The 21004-nt window shown below is 44.9% G+C and overlaps 1 protein-coding gene across 1 annotated transcript in view; it reads right to left on the reverse strand.

The window, feature by feature from the left end:
* Window positions 1–19070, reverse strand: part of trap1 (TNF receptor-associated protein 1) — a 38218-nt gene extending 19148 nt beyond the window's left edge. The window contains exons 1-15 of the mRNA XM_078558770.1: window positions 18938–19070; window positions 18329–18493; window positions 16681–16763; window positions 16375–16515; window positions 15624–15695; window positions 14536–14696; window positions 13906–14015; window positions 13129–13202; window positions 12651–12806; window positions 11126–11246; window positions 9982–10051; window positions 8197–8344; window positions 5813–5998; window positions 5122–5260; window positions 4675–4760 (exon numbers count right to left, since the gene is read on the reverse strand). Coding sequence (XP_078414896.1) covers window positions 4675–4760; window positions 5122–5260; window positions 5813–5998; window positions 8197–8344; window positions 9982–10051; window positions 11126–11246; window positions 12651–12806; window positions 13129–13202; window positions 13906–14015; window positions 14536–14696; window positions 15624–15695; window positions 16375–16515; window positions 16681–16763; window positions 18329–18493; window positions 18938–19046 — 1821 coding nt within the window. The 5' untranslated portion in view covers window positions 19047–19070. The remainder of the gene's footprint in view (window positions 1–4674; window positions 4761–5121; window positions 5261–5812; window positions 5999–8196; window positions 8345–9981; window positions 10052–11125; window positions 11247–12650; window positions 12807–13128; window positions 13203–13905; window positions 14016–14535; window positions 14697–15623; window positions 15696–16374; window positions 16516–16680; window positions 16764–18328; window positions 18494–18937) is intronic.
* Window positions 19071–21004: the final 1934 nt, after the last annotated feature.

The raw sequence follows: 21004 nt of genomic DNA on the forward strand, positions 1-21004 counted from the left end.
GGGGTACTTTTCTAAAAAATTAAATTGGCATCAAAATAGATGTTCTAGAGTAGAAAAGGAAATCGTGGGATTGTTATTGCCTCTTAAGCGTTTTGAGGTATATATCTGTCATGGCTGTAAAGAAACATTAGTATATACTGACCATAACCCTATGGTCTTTGTGGAAAAATTTAAGACTCAGAATGACAGGCTGATCTGAGGAATTTGCCAATGCGACTGTATAACTTAAAGATTGTTCATATTGCTGGAAAGGGTAATATAATTGCTGATGCATTATCAAGAATGCCAATTTTCTAAAATTATCTGAAAAGCAAGGAACTCAAAACTGTACAAACTCTGTATAAGGAACGAATGATTGAATGAGTACATGTGAATTTTGTTTGTATGTTGTATACACCTTTTTCCTTGCTTTGTGATGAAACACGTTGTTGAAATGGTGTTTCATCTCTTAAGGGCGGAGACATGTCAGAATCATCTCTCTTTAAACTGGATTTTTCTTTTTCAAATATGCAAGGATATTGCATTATTTGGACATTTGGAGGCTGTCGAGTTTTTTTTAAAAAAGGGCCATAAGTTCACCTTGGAGCTGTAAACCAACAGGCCTCTTCCAAGAAATCACCTGAGCTGTATGGCACTTGAGTAGGAGCTGTTTGTTTGTTTTGAACTGCAAAGAACTTTAATTAATGAAGCTGGAAGACAAAAAGGTAATCACATGGCAGAGGCAAATCTCAAGTATGAACCTGTGGTTTTGCTTTCAGTCTTGTTGGGGAAAGGCTAAGAACATAAGGCTACCCCCTCACTAACTCTCTCTCCCTCTCTGCTTTGTGAAACCGTGTGTGGTTCTCGACCTGTAGCCAGATAATCCTCATCTGACTGTAGTTTGTCTGCATAATGTTGGACTTGCCAGCTGAGGCAGGGAGAATTGGTCCAGTTATACTCTCCTCCACCGTTGAAGCGTCATTGGTGAACTTCCCAACATCTACTGGGCCCAGCAGCACGGCTTCACCCGAGGGAACTTCAGACAGACACCATCGAACCTCCGTGAACTTTAATTTTTTTTCTTTCTAAGAAAGTTTTTTCCCCTTTTGCCCGACTCTACAGAGACTACCTGTGTCTCTTGTTTGTCTGTCTATGTGTGTGTGTGTGTGTGTGTGTGTGTGTGTACTGGGGAAGTTTAAAAGGGTTAGTTAGTTACACTTCTGGATTACAATCGTGTGTCAACCAGTTCTTGAAACTTATTTAAAAGGATTTTTGTTTTATAATAAATTAATCATTGAGTTTTTTGAAAGAAGCCCGGTCAGAGTCTCTCTTCTTCTGGATTCTAGAAGTATAGGTAAACAATTGGCCATTTCTGTTTAAATTAATGGTATGGCCTGCGGAGTAGTGGGGCTTGATAATTCGCGCACTCCTCCCATCGCGGTGGTAACACTACATTTCAGCAAGGCTTTTGATCCACATGGAAAACCGGTCAGAAAAGTAAAAGCCCATGGGGTCCAAGGGCAAGAGGTTCGGATCCAAAATTGACTCAATGGCAAGAAGCAAAGGGTTTTGTGATTGGAAGGGCGTTTCTAGTGGGGTCCCAGAAGACTCAGAGCTAGGGCATCTGCTATTTGAGGTATATATCAGTGATTCAGATTTAAATGTGATTCATGATTCAGAAGTTTTCAGATGATACAAAAATTAGCCATGTGGTTGATAGTGAAAAAGAAAGCTGTAGACTGCAGGAAGATTTCAATGGACTGGTCAGGTGAGCAGAAAAGTGGCAAATGAAATTCAATCCAGAGAAGTGTGAAGTAATGCATTTGGGAAAGGCAAACAAAGCTAGAGAATACAGAATAAATGCTAGGAGACTGGAAAGTGTACAGGAACAGAGGAACCTTGGCGTGCAGGTCCACCTGAAGTTAGAAGAAGTAGATAAATGGATTCAAAAGGCATAGGGGATACTTTCCTTTATTAGCCCAGGTACAGAATAGAAGAACAGGGAGGTTATACTAGAACTGTATAAAACACAAGTTGGGGAAGTTAGAATATTGCGTGCAGTTCTGCTCACAACATTACAGGAAGGATGTGATTGCACTAGAGAGGGTGCAGAAAGATTTATAAGGATGTTGCCAAGATGGAGAATTTTAGCAATGAGGAAACATTGGATAGGCTGGGGTTGTTTGAAGGGAGATTTAATAGGTATATAAAATTATGAAGAGCCTAGATAAAGTGGACAGGAAGAATCTAATTCTCTCAGCAGAGGGGTCAATAACCAGAGGAAATAGAGTTAAGTAACTGACAGAAGAATTAGACGGGAGTTGAGAAATTCCATCCCCCCGCTTCTCCAATGGTGATGGGGGCCTGGAACTCACTGTCTTAAAAGGGTGGTAGGGGCAGAAACCCACATCACATTACAAAGATTTTGGATATGCAACTGAATTGCCATAACCTACAGGGCTACAAAACGAAAGCTGGAAAGCAGAGTTAGGCTGAATAACTCTTTACCAGCCAGCATAGCCATAATGGGCCGAATGGTCTCCTCCTTCTGTGATGTAAATTTTCCATGTTTGGGCAGCTTGATAAACTTGCTGTCCAGACTCAGGTGAACATTAGCCACTTGATCAAGATTTCGAATGGTAATATTGCTCAAGAACAATGGCATTTACACTTATACTCGTTCTTAAAATCTGCCTCATGTTTTAGTGTTCAGACCTCGTCCCTGTGCTCAATGTTGAACTAGAGCAGTCTGCATTGATAAACTCGCTTATTAGGCTTCCTTATTGTTCTTTCACCATCACAGGAAGGTATGCTCATTACAGTTAGAGGGATGCAGTTGAACAGGTGGGTAAATGTGTACATTTTGGTGGGTGTCAGAGAATGGGAGCTGCGAAAAACCGTAGAGGAAAGTTACTTATAAGGAATACTGAGAGTATCCAGGATATAGAGAACGAGGTATGATATAAGAACAAGATTTGGACATGAAATGCTTCTACAGAAGATCCAGGAACCACTCTGACGTTTTGAACATAGGAGGTGGCCATTCAGCCCCCAAACCTATTCTGCCATTCAATAAGATTATGGCTGATCTGTATCTTAGCTCCCTCCACCTTTCTTTGCGCCATATTCCTTAATACCACTGTCTAGCAAAACTTGATCGATTTTGGATCTAAAATTAGTAACAGAACTAACATCTACTGCATTTTCTTAATCATTCATGGGATGTGAGCATTGCTAGGAAAGTCAGAATATATTGCCCATCTCTAATTGCCCTTGAGAAAGTAGTGGTGAGCCGCTTTCTGGAACTGCTGCAATCCATATGGTGTAGGTACACCCACAGTGCTGTTGGGAGGGTATCCCAGGACTTTGACCCAATGATGGGGAAGGAATGGCGATATAGTTCTAAGTGAGTGGTGAGTGACTTGGAGGGGAACTTGCAGGTGGTGGTGTTCCCATGTGTCTGCTGCCCTTGTTCTTCTAGTTGCTAGAGGTTGTGGCTTTGGAAAGTGCTGTCGAAGGAGTCTAGGCAAGCTGCTGCAGTGCAACTTGTAGATGGTACGCACTGCTTCCACTGTACGCCTGTGGCGGAGGAAGTGAATATTTAAAGTGGTGTTAATCAAGTGAGCTGCATTGTCCCAGATGGTGTCGAGTTTGTGTGTTGTTGGAACTGCACTCGTGCTGGCAAGTGCTGAGCATTCCTTTAATTTCTGACTTGTGTCTTGTAGATGGTGTTGCTTTGGGGAGTCAGGAGGTGAGTTAATTGTCACAGAATACCCAGCCTCGGACCTGCTCTTGTAGCTACAGTTTTATACGGCTTGTCCAGTTAAGTTTCTATTCAATGTAACCCTCAGAATGTTGATGATGATGCAATCAGCAATGGTAATGCCACTGGAGCTTAACTGGGAGATGATTAGATTCTCTCTTGTTGGAGATGGTCATTAACTAGCACTTGGGTGACATGAATGTTACTTGTCATTTATCAGCCCAAGCCTGAAAATGTTACCCAGGTCTTGCTGCATGTAGGCACGGATTGCTTCAGTATCTGAGGAGTCGCGAATGGTACTGAAAACTTTAATCATCAGTGAACAGCCCCACTTCCGACCTTATGATGGAGGGAAAGTCATTGATGAAGTAGCTGAAGTTGGTTAGACCTAGGACACTACCCTGAGGAACTCCTGCGGCAATGTCACAGGGCTGAGATTATTGACCAACCACCACCAGTGGAGAGTTCCACACATCTAGCACCCTTTGGGTGAAGAATTATTTCCTAACATCTCTGCTGAAAGGCCCCACTCTATTTTAAGGTTACATCTCCTTGTCCAAGACTCCCCTATCGGCAGAGAAAGTTTCCATTTACCCTGTCAATTCCTCTTAAAGTACTAAAAACTTCAATCAAGTTATCCCTTATCCTTCTATATCCCAAAGGACCAAGCCTAGTTTAGGTAATCTGTTTGGGGAAAGTTTGAAAAACAAAGAACTCTAATGCCTTCCATGGCTGTACACACAGAACAGGGCAACCAGAAAGACAAAGGAACCACTAGACAGATAATGTTAGGAGTGACCCATCACAAAGAGAGATTCACAGGGACTGAAACAAACCAACGTAGTTTAGAACAGATTGTGCAGGGAATTCAGTCGGTCCCTTTAATGCCACTGAGCAGACAGACAGGGATTGAGAGGTAGTTTTATTAATACCTTAATATTCGCCACTCGTTCTCCAAGTGCATTCCGCATCCACGCCAGGAGTGCCTCAGACTCTGACTCAGGCAGGCGTTCAGTCACTGTGAAAGGAGAAACAATTCTGATGTCAGTGGAATCACTCACAGTGACGAAGTAAAATGATTAAAGAAACATTCAATATTTTTTGCAGTTTACTGTGTTTTTTTTAAGTCACACCAATTTCTCATTGAGGTAGATTCTGCTGCTTGCTGGCAATGGGTGAGAAAAACAGACACACACAGGTAAATACACACATGTGACAGACACACACATATATACAGCAAATAGGACAGTGTCACACACAGACCCAGAGTGACAGAGACACACATGCCAACAAAATTTTGGTGTGCCCTCCCCTGGCAGTAATCACCACATGGGGGTCTGAGTCAGAGTCAGTCTGAATGTTCCTTCAGGGTACTGCACCTGGCCTGCTGTCCTCATACTTTTCCTCCTTATAATGGTCCACCACAATGTCAGTCTCCACAGAAATCAGCTTCTTCTTGTCAAACTCCCGTAGGTGTAGAAGAGTCAGTTCATCAAACTGGTCATAGCAAAAGAGAACCTACCAGAAGCAAACAGGGAGAGCAGGGGTTAGTTTAAAACCTGTCCACAAACTGTGGCATGTAAGCACAGAGACGAAATATAAAATGAAGCTCGATCCTCTGGCTGGTTCAGTGAATAAAGCCATACAGTGAGCTAATGATCCATATGGATTCCCTGATCACTCCCTGGATTAGGTGGGAGGCTGGGGGGTATCATTGACTTAAACCTATCAAAGGGATTGGAGAGGAGCAGAGGCATGAGTAAAGAAAATCATGCAGGTCCACACTCCTGACTGTTGCGTTGAGAAACCCACTTGTAGCTTAGTTAATGGAGGCACAGTGGGTGAGGATAATGTGTGAGCCTCTGCTCGCGGTGAGCACAGGTTTTCTATTTGATTTATGTTCTATTCTATTGGTGCAGCGGAACAGAATCTCAGCGTTGATGGAAAACTCAATTAGTAAAATTGATAGAAATCCAATAGACACCTGGGTACGCAACATTCCCTCCTTTGGACACAGTAAGGGAGACAGTAAAGGGTAACAATTTGGAAACACGTCCTACTCTTCCTCACCTCCATTTCCTTCTTCTTCATGGCTTCGAAGTACGGTGAATATTCTGCCAGGTGACGGTTTGGGGCACACAGGTAATAAATATTCCGACTGCCTGCTTTCATCCTGCTGCCGTACTCAGCTAGACTGGTCACCTGACCCGCTGGCAGCACAGATGATTCAAATCTCAACAGTTTTCCAATATCCTCCTAAACACACAAGGCAGTCAGTTAAAAGTAGCAGCTCAGCCTCAGTCAGGACAAAAGACATCCTCAAAGGCCTCGTTCATCACTTAGCTCAGCAACTCCAATTGCACAGCCGGACTGCAGGGTGCAGAACTGAATCACACAGGGCAGGGGACTCCAGCTTGAAGTCCTGGTCTGTGTTTTGTTAGCCAACGTGATCTCAAACAGCAGCTTGGGCACTTGAATGGGCCTCTGTACCCTGAACTGAGTTGGGTCCTGCACCTTGCGGCTATGCAGTGTCTGAGTGGGCAGAGGGTCTGGATCTGTAAAACCAGCACAGGAGACTATTCCACCCACCTTGTCTGCAATAGCTCTTTGTTAGAGCAATCCAAAACTAATTGCAACCCCTAACACCCCTCTTTCCCCACTGCACAGTATCTCCCTGCTTCAAATATATATTCAATTTTCCAATAAAATGGTCACTGCCCCAAACACTCCCTGTGGCAAACATTCCATGCTCCAATAATTGTGTAAAGAAATTTCCCCTAATAATAGAAAAGCAGAATATTTTTTAAAATTTGTAAATGTTGATGTTCAGTGGGATCACTAGCATGCTAGTACAGGAAGCAACTGGGAAGGCAAATGGCATGGTGGCCTTTGTTGCAAGGGGATTGGAGTGCAGGAATAAGGAAGTCCTGCTACAACTGTACAGTGCTTTGGTGAGGCCACACCAGGAGTACTGTATGCAGTTTGGTTTCCATATCCAAGGATATACTTGCATTGGAAGCGACGCAGTGAAGGCTCAGAACTGATGGAGAGGCTGAGTACAGTGGGCCATACTGTCTGGAGTTGAGAAGAATGTGAAGTGATCTCATTGAAATATGCAAGATTCCGAAGGGGCTTGACAGGAGGACACTGGGAAGTTGTATTCCCTGGCTGGGGGAATCTAGAACAGGGGTTGGGGGCACAGCCTCAGGATAAGGGATTGATCATTTCGGACTGAGGTGAGGAGAAATTTCTTCACTCAAAGAGTTGTGAATCTTTGGAATTCTCCATCCTAGAGGGTTCTGGATGCTCCATCATTGAATATATTTAAGGCTGGGATAGACAAGTTTTTAGTCTCAGGGAAACAAGAGATATGGGGATTGGGCAGGGAAGAGGAGTTGAGGCAGAAGGTCAGCCATGATTGCTTTAAATGGCAGAGCAGATTCAAGGGGGTGTATGGTCTATTCCTGTATGTTACATTCTTAACCCCTCTCCTCATTTTCTCTGATAAGTATTAATTGTTCACTAACTAGAGGAACCAGCCTTCCCCTGTTCACTCTATCAAAACTCCTCATTTTAAAAATCTCAATTTAATTTTTCCTTCACCATCTCTGTTCCAGTGGAAACAGTTGCAGTATTTCAAGCCTCTTCTCAGAATTACAGTTACCAGTCCTTGGTGTCAACCTGAGTCTATGGTGTACACTTTCCATGGATTTAAAGCCCTTTCTAAAACTGAGCCCAAAATAGCAGTCCTCTAATTGTAACCTCATTAATATTTTGTCCAAATTTATCATTTCATAGAATCTTACAGCACTGACAGTGACTGTGTGGTCCACTGTGCCAGCACACATAGCGCTCTCAATTAGTCCCACTCCCCCCTCTTTTTTCCTCATGGTCTGAAAACATTTCCTTTTCACACATTTATTCAATTCCTTATTGAAAGTTATAAATCTATCACCATTCTTTCAGGCTGTGCATTCCAGATTTTAACTCTCTTTTTACACCTTTAGCACCACACCCCAATTACAAAAACCCAAAACCCCATCGGCCTTCTATTCCCGTTAACTAGCTGCACTTGCACAGTGAATTGGGAATTTAAATCATCAGGTCCCTGTGCTCACCCACATCTTTCAGCATCTTTCCACTGAGTGTCCTTTTTTTTCTCCACGCAGTTAACCACTGTCTGCCCAACCCACGAGCTTGTGTGTCTTCCCTGAAGACTTTTACAGCCCTTCTCGCTGATAAATTCTGTAATTCCATGTAATCAGTGAATTTTGAGATTTCAGTCACTGCATCCAAGTGCAAATCATCCGTACACATGGAGAGTGCACGCTGCTCAGGGAGGGAGGGTTGAAAAATTGCAGAAAATCATACACATCCCTGCCCCATATAGAACCAAATCAGGAATTTCACACGTTTCGTTACTGTCTTTAAATCAAGATCCCAAACCAGCAAACCTTCACATCCTGCTCAGCAGTCGTCACAATCCCCTCACGTATGAACAATCCGTAATCCTCATAAAACTTGATGAACTTCTCCGGCTCTTTTTTCCCTTGGTCCAGGAAGAATTTAATCAGGCGTTGCTGCAGAACATCTCGCAGCTTCCTGCAGGCAGCAACAAAGATCTGTGAGTCACAGGGGAACGTCAGACCAGGAAGGGAAAGGGTTACAGCAGCCCTGGCAGAAGAGTGGCCCAGGATGTTCACTGAACTGTTGCCCCTCCCGGGTAAATGTACCGGCCAGTGTGATACTGAACCATGCAGTGAAGATACGTCTCGAGTCTGACTTCCAGCCTGGGATGATTTAGCTGAACCCAGCAGGGGGCAGCAGTGAGAGTTCTACAATGACATTTGAGTTGTGCCAGCTGATGATTGTGACTGATACTTAATCTTTCCTGCTGGAAAGTGCATGGCAGGATATCCACTGGGAACAGCACACGTAAAAGGCTTAGTTAGCTGTGATGGCCTTCCCTCTCGCATCTCTCCACCAATGGGTCTCAAAACCAGAATTGTAAATTGGGCAGGGGACTGGAAGAACATCGATATCTGCAGAACTGTCAAAATCTTAAACCGAAGATACTGGTGCAAAAGTCAGTCCCATGACTTTTGGCCTAAAAAACCATAGATTAATATCATTTCTTTAGTATTGTTGGTTTTTACTTTATTCCATTGCAACTGTCTTTATTGTTTTTCACTTGGGCTCAAATCAAGCAACCCCTTGAAAAGTTAACCCTTGTAAAAGTCGACCTCATGGCTTTTGGCTTAAACAAAATTGGTCACAAAAATTCTACTTTTACACAAGTGTGTGTGTATAAATGATACTCTGGAGTGAGTAACAGACTGGAATCCACTCAAAGGATTCACAGGTTTATACACAGACAATCAAAACCCTGGAATTAGTCACTTTAGCCTACTTGTTCTGCAGCCTATCTACTTCCTCCACCACAGATGCACAGTGGCAGCAGTGTGTACCATCTACAAGATGCACTGCAGCAACTCACTAAGGCTCCTTTGACAGCACCATCCAAAACCGTGATCACTACCACCTTGATTATCAAGGGCAGCAGACACTTTGGATCACCACTACCTGCAAGTTCCCCTCCAAGCCACACACTGTCCTGACTTGGAACGATATCACCGTTCCTTCACCGTTGCTAAGTTAAAATCCTGGAACTCCCTGCCCAAAAGCACTGTGGGTGTATCTACAACACATGGACTGCTGTGGTTCAAGGAGGAAGCTCACCACCACCTTCTCAAGGGCAATTAGGGATAGGCCTTGCCAGCAACACACACATCCTATGATTGAATAAAAAGTTACAGGCTGGAATCTAATTGAGTTGAGGGTTTTTTAAAAATTCATTTCTGGGATGTGGGAGTCGTTGACTCGTCCAGCATTTATTGCCCATCCCTAATTGCCCTTGAGAAGGTGGTAGTGAGCTGCCTTCTTGAGCCACAGTCCCTGTGATGTAGGTACACCCACAGTGCTGTCAGGGAGAGTTTTCCAGAATTTTGACCCAGTGACAGATATCCTAGAGTGAGTTACAGCCTGAAATTTAATTAAGGGGTTCAGGTGGATTATTATTTGAACAGATACCTGGTAGCAAGTGACAGACTGGAATCTAACTGAGGGATCTGGCTTATATATAGAACAACAGATTCCCAGGAGGCTGTAATCTAACTGAGGGATTTGGGGTTTCAGTCACTTAGCACCTGACTTCAGTCTCACGTTTTAACCCTGCATACCTGATGAGCACACTCTCCTGCAGTAGCTCTCTACTGAGGTTCAATGGGATATCTTCACTGTCAACAACACCTGCAACAAGCACAAAAGCAGAGGAAGTGGTATGAAGGACATATTTAGTATTATTGATCATCAGACAACACTGAATGGAGTCTAAGTTTAATCGCTGCAGTTGGGGCCTGTAGACTGTGCGGTTTACGCTGCTCACAGTCACTGTAAAATGCTCTGGACTTTTCATTTGTTGGTTTTAGGCCACAGGCTGGCACCAGGATTATTAAAAGTGCTAAGCAAGGAGAGTAGGGAAATCTGCTGCGTGGAATTTTCAGAAGGGAGGAAAAATCATCAGTGGCTGTGACACTTCTAAGAGAAAAAAAATTCAATTGGTACTCCGGGCCCCGGGGCTGGGTAAACCACCCCAGTGCGGGCCCTGGGTAAACCACTCCAGTGTGGCCCCCGGGGCTGGGTAAACCACTCCAGTGCGGGCCCCGGGGCTGGGTAAACAACCCCAGTGCGGGCCCCGGGGCTGGGTAAACCACCCCAGTGCGGGCCCCGGGGGCTGGGTAAACCACTCCAGTGTGGCCCCCGGGGCTGGGTAAACCACTCCAGTGCGGGCCCCGGGGCTGGGTAAACAACCCCAGTGCGGGCCCCGGGGCTGGGTAAACCACCCCAGTGCGGGCCCCGGGGCTGGGTAAACCACCCCAGTGCGGGCCCCGGGGGCTGGGTAAACCACTCCAGTGTGGGCCCCGGGGCTGGGTAAACAACCCCAGTGCGGGCCCCGGGGCTGGGTAAACAACCCCAGTGAGGGCCCCGGGGCTGGGTAAACAACCCCAGTGAGGGCCCTAGGATGGACGAAAGCCCCTGGAGGCCCAGAATTTATACACATTTCAGGAATCCATGCTCTGCTGTGATTCTTCTGGTACAATAGCTACCAACACTCGCTCTCCAAGACAGACACATGAAGGCCTGACTTGCAGTACTGGAGGCTTAGCCTTGAGACGATAAAGGTAGAAAACACAATGGTTGCTTAAGGGAGAAAGAGGCAGACAGACCCGAGCAGGTTATACAGTTATCCTGACTGAAATGAACAGCAGTTGAAACACTGACTCCAATAAGGGGCTAACAAGGAGTCAGATATACGATGCTCACCGCGCAGAAATCGGAGCCACTTAGGTAGGATGTCGCTGGCTTTAGTTTGAATCAACACTTTCCGGCTGTACAACGCCACACTGGACCCCATCTCTCTGCTCACATCGAACATACTCGGCTTCTACAGAGCCAAAAGGGAAGAAAAATATCTCAGAGTAAAAGATTCACACAGTGACCCCCGATTCAGCGTGACCCTGACTCGCCCCACCACCCCACCCACTGCTTCCTCCCCTATGCCACCTGACTCCAGACACTGCTCCCCCAGCCACCCCCACTACCTCTCTCTGGGGGCCAGGCAACATCCCCCCCCCACCGCATCCCCCAGACACTGAACATTGGCCCTTCCCGATCTTGGACGCCACTCCCCCTGCCACCGCTGACCATGTGAGGGGCTGGGGACTGGGTAAACCCCCAGTGAGGGGCCTGGGACAGACCCTCCCACACCCCCAACTCCATACAGTGCCCTCAGACCCCTGATCCTGGACACAGCTTACCCCAGAACCTCAACTTCGCACTAAGATAAAAGCAAACTACTGCGGATGCTGGAAATCTGAAACAAGAACAAAAAATGCTGGCAAAATCTCAGCAGGTCTAGCAGCAACTGTGGAGAGTGAAACAGAGTTAATATTTCAAGTCTGTATGATCCTTCTTTAGTGCTCTGAAGAAGGGTCATACAGACTCGAAACGTTAACTCTGTTTCTCTCTCCACAGATGCTGCTAGACCTGCTGAGATTTTCTAGCATTTTCTGTTTTTGCCCCAACTTCGCACACTGCACTCAGCCCCCCTTCCCCCAGACACATCTCCACCCCAACTCCCCCCAACCTTCCACATCCAACCCTGGATACCATTCCCCCACCCCCTGACATAGAACACCACTCCCATGCCCCTGACTCTGAACACCGCCCTCATCTCCAGACACTGGACGCCACACCCCCACCCTGGTCTGACTTCTTCACATCAATTTACTTGGGGTGGTGGAAATCTGCCATGATTATTATTCCATGTTATTTTTTCCATAAATAAGACCATTATCCAGGCTGACACTCCAGTGCAGTACAGAGGGATTGCTGCACTGTCGGAGGTACATAAGATCCCTGGCACAATTGAAAGAGGGGGAGGAATTTTCCCCAGTGTTCTAGGCAATATTTATCCTTAACCACCATCGTTTATTATCTGGTCATCATCACATTGCTGTTTGTGGGAGCTTGCTGTGAGCAAATTGGCTGCTATGTTTTCAACATTACAACAGTGATTACACTTCAGAAACACTGTCACTTCAGAAAGTACTTTATTAGCTGTAAACTACTTTGGAATGTCCTGAGGCTTTGTAAGGCACTACATAAATAGAAGGCTTTCTTTTTTCCCTTCTCCGTTTCCAAGAAACACAAAGGTGCTGTAATAAACAGGAGCCTTTCTTGGCTAACCAGCTCTGTAACAGCAGTGAAGGGTTGCAGACTGCAAGAGGTCTTTGCTACAGGCTAGTGTAGAAGTGAAGTTGTCCTGACTCTGACCAACAACACTCACCATGTCTGGCACATAGAAGATGCTGCGAATGTTGAGTGGGGCATCAGTTCGGTAATGAAGGATGTATCGTGGTTTGTCATAAGCCTTTGCAACATAGCGGTAAAATTCCTCATGTTGCCACTCGCTGATCTCCTTTGGATCCATCATCCACAGAGCCTGAATGAAAAAGCAACTCTCCCTTAAATTAGTCCACCAAGTAAATCTGTCAGTCAGGCTGACCCTCCTGAAATAGATTCCACACACAGCACCCTCCAAATTAACCCCACCAATTACTCACTGATACCAACCCATTAGCCAATCTCACCCATTGACACTGGAACTAATGGTTTCAGCCTCAATGTTACTGCCACCTTTTAACTCAATCCCCAGCATCCAATATCTTCAATAGCACAAGTCTGCTTCAAAAATCCTCACTGTTTGCAGCTGCTCAGTCTCCTTTCTATTCCAATGCGGTAGAGTGTCATTGTCACCTACTCACCTGGAGTGTGTTCAATCGGCGTCCATTCAAGTAGATTGGAAAACTGACAAAGTTGCTGTATTTGTTCACCACCTCTGGAATACAAACCGAGTGCAGAGTTAAACCTGTTCACCAGGTTGAACACGGTTAGGTAGCTGTCATTGTAACATAAGCTGGAACTCATTCACCACTTTCCTGTCCTTGTGATCACAATTCCCTCACGAGTTCCCTGGTTAGTCCATCCAGCCAGATGTTGGCCAGTGACAGGATCACACTCGACTGCAATACCCCCACGAGAGGATACCATAGAAACTTAGAATGCAGGAGGCCATTCTGCCCCTCATGCCTGTGCTGGCTCTTTGAAAGAGTTGTCATGTTCAGTCCCACATCTCTCCTTTTTTTCTGTAACCCTGTAAGTTTGTCATCCTCAAGTGACTTGTCAAATGACTTAAGAAATTGGCTTCCGTCACCTTTTCAAATTGATCGTTCGACATTCTGACAACTCTCGAGGTTCTCCGGCAATGATTTTAAAACTATGACCTCTGGTTATTGACCCACTCACCACAAAACCTCTCATTTTGAAATTCTCTATTAGATCACCTCTTAACCTTGTTATAGCCTAACAAGCTATGTCTAAATTTACTCAAAGAACAGCCATATGTGCAAATTACCCATGCAACGTCCAGGAAGTGCAACAAGGAGAGAGAAATGGTAGCAGAAATTACACCAGGTCTGACTGCAAACAGCAGCTTTGGAGTTCACCACGTTTACCTGCTGAGGTCTTGATTCACTACTCACCTCGAACCCGATCTTCACTTGCAAACTCTTTGCAATCTTCCTTCAAGTGGATGACGATTTTTGTTCCTGACCTCACCCCAGTGGCTTCAGCAATTTCATACATCCCAGAGCTGGAGACACAGAGGTCGGACAGTCAACAACACAGCATCATTACAAACCTCTCAACAAGGCCCCCCTCCTACATTCCCCTTGCAGCTATCCTCCCACAAACTCCTCACGGGGCCCTCCTTTGACACTTGTCTCACTGCCCCAAGTGCAGACCCCTACACACCCTCTGCAACCACCCCCCCGCTCCTCACCACTAGAGACCAACGCTTGGACCCACTTAAGAGATATCCATCACTAATGCTCCCTCGAAGATCAGAATCCAAATCCTGGAACTCCCTCCCTAACAGCGCTGGACTGTGAGTGTACCTACCCCACACTGACTGCAGCAGTTCAAGTTTGTGGCAGCTCACCACAGCCTTCTCAAGGACAATTCAGAAAGGGCAATAAATGCTGATATTGTCAGCAATTCTCGTGCCCTGTGAATGAATGAATGAATTTAATTTGTGCCCCCAATGCACCAGTTTCTTTCCCGACTCTAGATGGCCCCATTGTATAAACTGTGGGAGAGTGCAGTGTTCTCACCCGTCAGAAGTCCATTTATATGCTGTGCTGCTATTCTCTGCAGCCTGTGTATACACCTCCACTTTATCAGCCACCATGAACACAGAGTAGAATCCAACCCCAAACTGCCCGATGATCCCAGTGCCAGCCTCTGTCTGGCTCTGCAATGCCTCCAGGAAAGCCTAGCACCAAGGAAATGAAACAGAATCTTTCATTTAAAAGGCAAAGGAAAAAAATCAAGCAAATACATTCAAAACTTCATACCGAGAATCAAACAGACAAGCATAGCAATAACATTTACAACAGGCATACCTTAAAGAATGAAACAGCACAAAGAGGAGGCCATTTGGCCCATCGTGCTTGCACTGGGTCTTTTAAAGAGCTTAATTAGTCCCACTCCCCTGCTCTTTTCCTGTAGACCTGTTGTTCCATTTCAAGTAAATATCCAATTTTCTCTTGAATGTTATTATAGAATCACTGCCATTTTAGGTAGTGCATGCCAGATCATAACAACATGCTGCATAAACAAAGTGCCCTCAATGCCCTTATCGAATGTATAATACAAAACATGGTACAGAATAAATTCAATTCCAGTGGAAAGAAGCACAAGCTGAGGAACTCATCAGCCTGTCATGAGGTGGTTTACTATATGAAAGTTACAATGTGATGGTCAAAAGCTCAGTCATGACTAGAAAGGCCTCAGGTTCAATTAGTGGGCTCTGCTCATGCAGCTGCTCTTAGTAGCAGGGAGAGGGGCTAAACTGTCTTTTAAGCTCTGGGGCCTGGATAGTTGTTGGGGGGCAGCCTGGATTCCTGTTCCCGGTTACTACCATGTTCAAACACACTTAGGCAATACTTATGAGGCAAGACTAGGGCAGAGAGTAAAATCTCCAAGACTGAATAGCAGACACAGTCTGCCAGGCTTGCGAGTGGCCAACTGGGAATGGTTGCAGAGGTCAGCTGGAGTAATCCCCATCAATACAGAGTAGCATGGAAAGAGGTGGGGGGGGGGGGGCGCGGAAAGAGTACACCGGGGAGGAGGGGGAACAGGAGGAAGGAGATAGGCAATAGTGTGTCAGAGAGAAATGAAAATAAACCAATTCTAGGACCTTAGATCCAGAACGTGCGATGGTTCCCAGATTCAGAACGAGTTCTTCCCTGGTCATCCCTATACCAGTATCCTGTGAGGAAATATATTAACAGCACTGTTAAAACCAGGGGCTTGGGGTCAGAGTTACTTGTTTTAGGATTATTCTGTATTAGGAACTGTGTTATACAGAATCCATTAGCAAAGACTGAGTGCTACAGTCCCAGTCCCCATCACAGAAAATAGTTTCTCCATATCAACACTATCCAATCCTTTTAACAATTTAAACACCTCGATTAGATCGCTCCTCAACCTTCTAAACACAAGGGAATACTAACCAAGTTTATATGACGTGTCCTGATAATTTAGCCCTTTTAGCCCCTGGTATAATTTTGGTGAATCTGCATTGCATGTTCTCCAAGGCCAACATCTCCTTCAATAATAATAGAAAATACTCAACAGGCCTGGCAGCATCTGTGGAGAGAGAAAAACAGAGTTAACATTTCAGGTCAACGACATTTCATTTGAATTAGTCGTCAGAATTAAAAGTCCATTGACCTGAAACATTAACTCTGTTTCTTTCTCTACTGATGTTGCCAAACTTACTGAGCATGTCCAGCATTTTCTGATTTATTTTAGATTCCACAGTATTTTGATTTCCTACTAATACATTTTTCCTAAGGTTGGGTGCCCAGAGCTGAAAGCTGTACTTCAGTTGGGGGTCTCAAACTAAAGCATTATTTTAATTAAGAGAAAGCAGTGAGTGTCCTTACTTGGATCGTTAGGGTTCCCTTCTCCATATCACTCTGCAAGTGAAGTTCCAGTGGCCCCTGGTCCTGAGCGTTGCTTAGCAATTTGTGACGGAGCTTTTCAAGGGCATCACTTCCATTGGATATCAGCTCACGAATAAATACCTAAGAAAAATTAACCATTTATGCTGAGGCAATGCACTGAGACCCACAACAGGCCTGAGACCAGAGACAATCTAAAATTACAGCAATAAAACCAGCCAGGCATAGTTTGTTACTGTTTTTTTTTAAATATAAGTTATGAAACAATGGAAAATTTTAATTTATTACCTCCTTCTCAGAGTACAAAGACCGGGCAACAATATCCAGAAGCTTTTTCGTCTCTGCTTGAAACTCATACTTGGAAAAAGATCCTGCAAAAAAAAAAGACAATACTTATATATAAAAAAAAAATCGGACAACAAACGGATTACAAGTATAAGTGGATTTGTTCTTCTTAAGCAGAGGTTAAAGGGAGATTAATGGAGATGGTCAAAATGATGAGAGATTTTAATGGAGTAAATAAGGAGAAACTGTTGTTACTGTGAGGCAGATTAGTAATGGGAGGACACAGGTTTAAGGTAACTGAAAAAATAACAGGGGCAGGGGAAAACAAAGAGGATTTTAAACATAGTGAATGGTGATCTGGATTGTGCTGCCTGAAAAGGTGATGGAAGCAGATTCAATAGTAACTTTCAAATGGAATTTTCTTTCTCTATCATGGGATTTGGGTGTCACTGGCAAAACCCAGCATTTGTTGCCCATCCCTAATTGCTCCAAAGAAGGTGGTGGTGAGCTGCCTTCTTGAACTGTTGCAATCCATCTGGCGCTGCTGCACCCACAGTGCTGTTAGGGAGTTCCTGGATTTTGACCCAGTGACAGTGAAGGAATGGTGATATAGTTCCAAATCAGGATTGTGTGCGGCATGGAGGGGAACTTGCAGGTGGTGGTGTTCCCATGCAACTGCTGCCCTTCACTTTTTAGGTGGCAGAGGTCATGGGTTTGGAAGGTGCTGTTGAAGGAGCCTTGATGAGTTGCTGCAGTGCAACTTGTATATGGTATACATGGCTGTCACTGTACGTCAGTGGTGGAGGGAGTGAATGTTGAAGGTGGTGAATGGGTTGCCAATCAAGCAGGCTGTTTTGTCCTGGATAGTGCCGAGCTTCTTGAGTGTTGTTACAACTGCGCTCATCGAGGCAAGTAGAGAGTATTTCATCACGTTCTTCACTTGTGCTTTGTAGATGGTGGACAGACTTTGTACAGTCAGGAGGGGAGTTACTTGCCCCAGAATTCCCAGTGTCTGACCTGCTCTTGTAGCCACAGTATTGATATGGCTGGTTCAGTTCAGCTTCTGGTCAATGGTAACCCCCAGGAAGTTGAGAGTGGGCGATTCAGTGATGGTTATGCCATTAAATATCAAGGGGAGATGCTCAGATTCTCTCTTGTTGGAGATGGTCATTGCCTGGCAGTTGTATGGCATGAATCTTACTTGCCACTTATCAGCTCAAACCTGAATATTGTCCAGGTCTTGCTGCATGTTGGCACATACTGCTTCAGTGTCTGAAGAGTTACGAATAATGAACATTGTGCAATCATCAGTGAACATCCCTACTTCTGACCTTATGATGGAAGGAAAGCCATTGATTAAGCAACTGAAGATGGTTGAGCCTAGGACGCTACCCCAAGGAACTCCTGCAGCGGTGTCCTGGGACTGAGATGATTACTTGGGTAAATGCTTGAAAAGTAAAAGTTTACAGGATTATAGAGAGAGAGAGAAGCAGAGTGAGGCTAATTGGATAGCTCAACCTAAGATTCAGTACAAGCACAATGGGCCAAATGGTTACCTCCTCTGCCAAACAACTCTAGAAAATGACTTTATAAGCCACAGAAAGCAAACTGGTATGCTTTGTAACTCCGAGGAGATGTCTGCTCCACCTACCTTCCACATTCTCAGAGTCAGTGATGATGTTATGTAATGACTCTTCCTCCTGACTCTGTGCTGTCTGGGTGCTGTAAGAGCGCCAGGAGAAAGAAGTCGTGGTGGCAACACGGGCCTGGTGGTGATTCAAAAAGACGGAACAACGGAGCCTGGAAGTTTCTCTCTCTATATAAAGATGACCAGGCACAAGGTGTCAGCAAAAAAAAAAAAAATCTTCATTACGTTTCTCTGTTACAGAGGGAACAAATTCTAACTGATTTCTCCTCCCCTCAGTCTGAGCGATCAGCTCAGCTCCTCAATCAAGGCTGCAGCACGCAAGGTTTAAGATTAAGTAATTCTGCCTCATCCAATCTCTTACAGATCTCAGTTCAAATAATTAACGTTATCAATGCCCATTTCTCTCTCTCCCTATTCCTGCACAGCCCTCACCATCCCTCTCATCTTCCCATGTCCTCCACCACCCCCACCTCCCCTCCCCCACCACCACCACACCACCTCACCTCCCCTCACCCACCACCACCCCCACCTCCCCTCCCCCACCACCACCACACCACCTCACCTCCCCTCACCCACCACCCACCACCACCTCACCTCCCCGTGCCCTCTCACCCGGTGCTGCGCTGTTCCCCAGTCCCCGGCTGGAAGCCCAGGACCGGGTCCGGGGTCGAGGCAGCGCCCGGAGGACTGAGAAGCCTCGAACTCTGCCAATCAGCGCCATGACCGTCGCGCCTGTGACTGCAGAGCGGGCGGGGTCCTCCCTGGGCTGGAGGCGCGGCCCTGGCTGCCCCGCTTCCCGCCTGATTGCAAGTGGAAACCAGAGAGAGTAAAACCAAAAATAAACCATCACCCTCATTCTCACGGGAAGGAAAATTTAATTTAATCGGAGCAGAGAGCCCTGTACGCATTTTATAAATTAAATTTTATATTTTCAATATTTTAAATTCCTAAAACATTTCTTCAAGGTTCGACTCACCTAAAGGAAAAAGAAGCTGTGTCTCAGATGAACTGGTTGCTCACAGTAAATCCTAACGGTCACTGAGCTACAAATCCTCTTTTTATATAGTTTTAATGGCGAAACTGTCATTACATTTGAAAGGCGAATTCAGGGTGATTTGAACAAACTACTCAATTATATATATAAAAAAAAGGTAAAGGTTAGAAAAGCAGTAACTGGTATTTTAAGCTTGGTCACAGTCAATTGTTCTTAGACTTTCTTGAACAATTAAAACATTTTTAAAAAATTCCATCTCAAACTTTTCAAATTACATTTTTAAAATTCTTTTTGGAAAGTAGTCATTGAAGACAGACTTGCACGTATATAGCTCCTTTCACAACCTCAGGATTACCCAAAACGTTTTACAGCCAATTAACTACTTTTGAAGTGGAATAAATTCACTGTTTAATCTAGGAAACACAGCAATCAATTTATGCACAGCAAAATCTCACATCACCAATGAGATAATGACCAACATGCATCTCTCTACAAACACAAGTCATATGGAATACTCCCCACTTACCTGGGTGAGTCCAGCTCCAACAATACTCAAGAAGCTCAACACCATAAAGGACAAAGCAGCCTGCTTGATCAGCACCTCATCCCATCCACCACTTTAAACATTCACTTCTTCCACCACCGATTCACTATAGCAGCAGTGTTAATCTACAAGATGCACTACAGCAATTGACCAAGCCTCCTTCGACAGCACCTTCCAAATGTACAAACTCTACCACCTAGAAGGACAAGGCAGCAGACACATGGGAACAACACTACCATCAGCATCCCCCAAGACACACACCATTCTTACTTGGAACCATATTGCCGTTCCTGCACTGTTACTTGGTCAAAATCCTGGAACTCCCTAACAGCACTGTGAGTGTACCTACACCAGATGGACTGCAGCAGTTCAAGGCGGCTCACCACCTTCTCAAGGGCAGTTAGTGATGGGCAATAAATACTGGCTTTAATTGTGATGCTCACCTCATGAATGAATCATAATAATTAAATAATCTGCTCTAACGCTGGATAAGGGATAAATGTTGGTTGGGTCATTGTTTTCTTTTGTATGCAAATGTTTGGGCCATTTTTCCAAAAGTAAGAACCCCCAAACAGCAGTGACATGAATAAATGGGTTATCTATTTTTGTTGATCTTGTTTGAGAGAGGAATGTTGCCTGTGACACGGCTCCATATTTTATTATGGGATAATTAATCGCCTGAGGGTGATGTGGCTTCAGTTTGTCCCATTCGAAAGACAGCATCTCTGACAATGCAACACCCCTGGCTGGCCTCCTAGCTTCAGCCCTCCATAAACCTCAGTTCACTCAAAAATTTAGTGCATACCAAGTCCAGTTGGTATCTCAAACTAGCTTGGGTCCAATTTTTTTGTGAATAAGACTGAGTTTAAAGTTTTAGAGTGCACGTTAACAATTTAGCCTCACCCCAGTCTCTCCTGGATTCTCAGTGATTCCATCATATGGAACGTTCTTGAATCCTGAGACCTGGGATCATTTTCACATCAATCCATTAACAGCTTCATCATCTGAACCAGATGGTTCTGTGATCATTTGCTTCAGAGAATAAACAATTCTCTGGCCCCTTTGCAGACGTGTGCTGGGTTTCTGAATCCACACGTTCAAGATTATGGCTTTTAGACTTGTCAAACCTCCAGGGAGTAAA

Source organism: Cetorhinus maximus, chromosome 15, assembly GCF_964194155.1.
Source record: "Cetorhinus maximus chromosome 15, sCetMax3.hap1.1, whole genome shotgun sequence".
Lineage (NCBI taxonomy): Eukaryota > Metazoa > Chordata > Chondrichthyes > Lamniformes > Cetorhinidae > Cetorhinus > Cetorhinus maximus.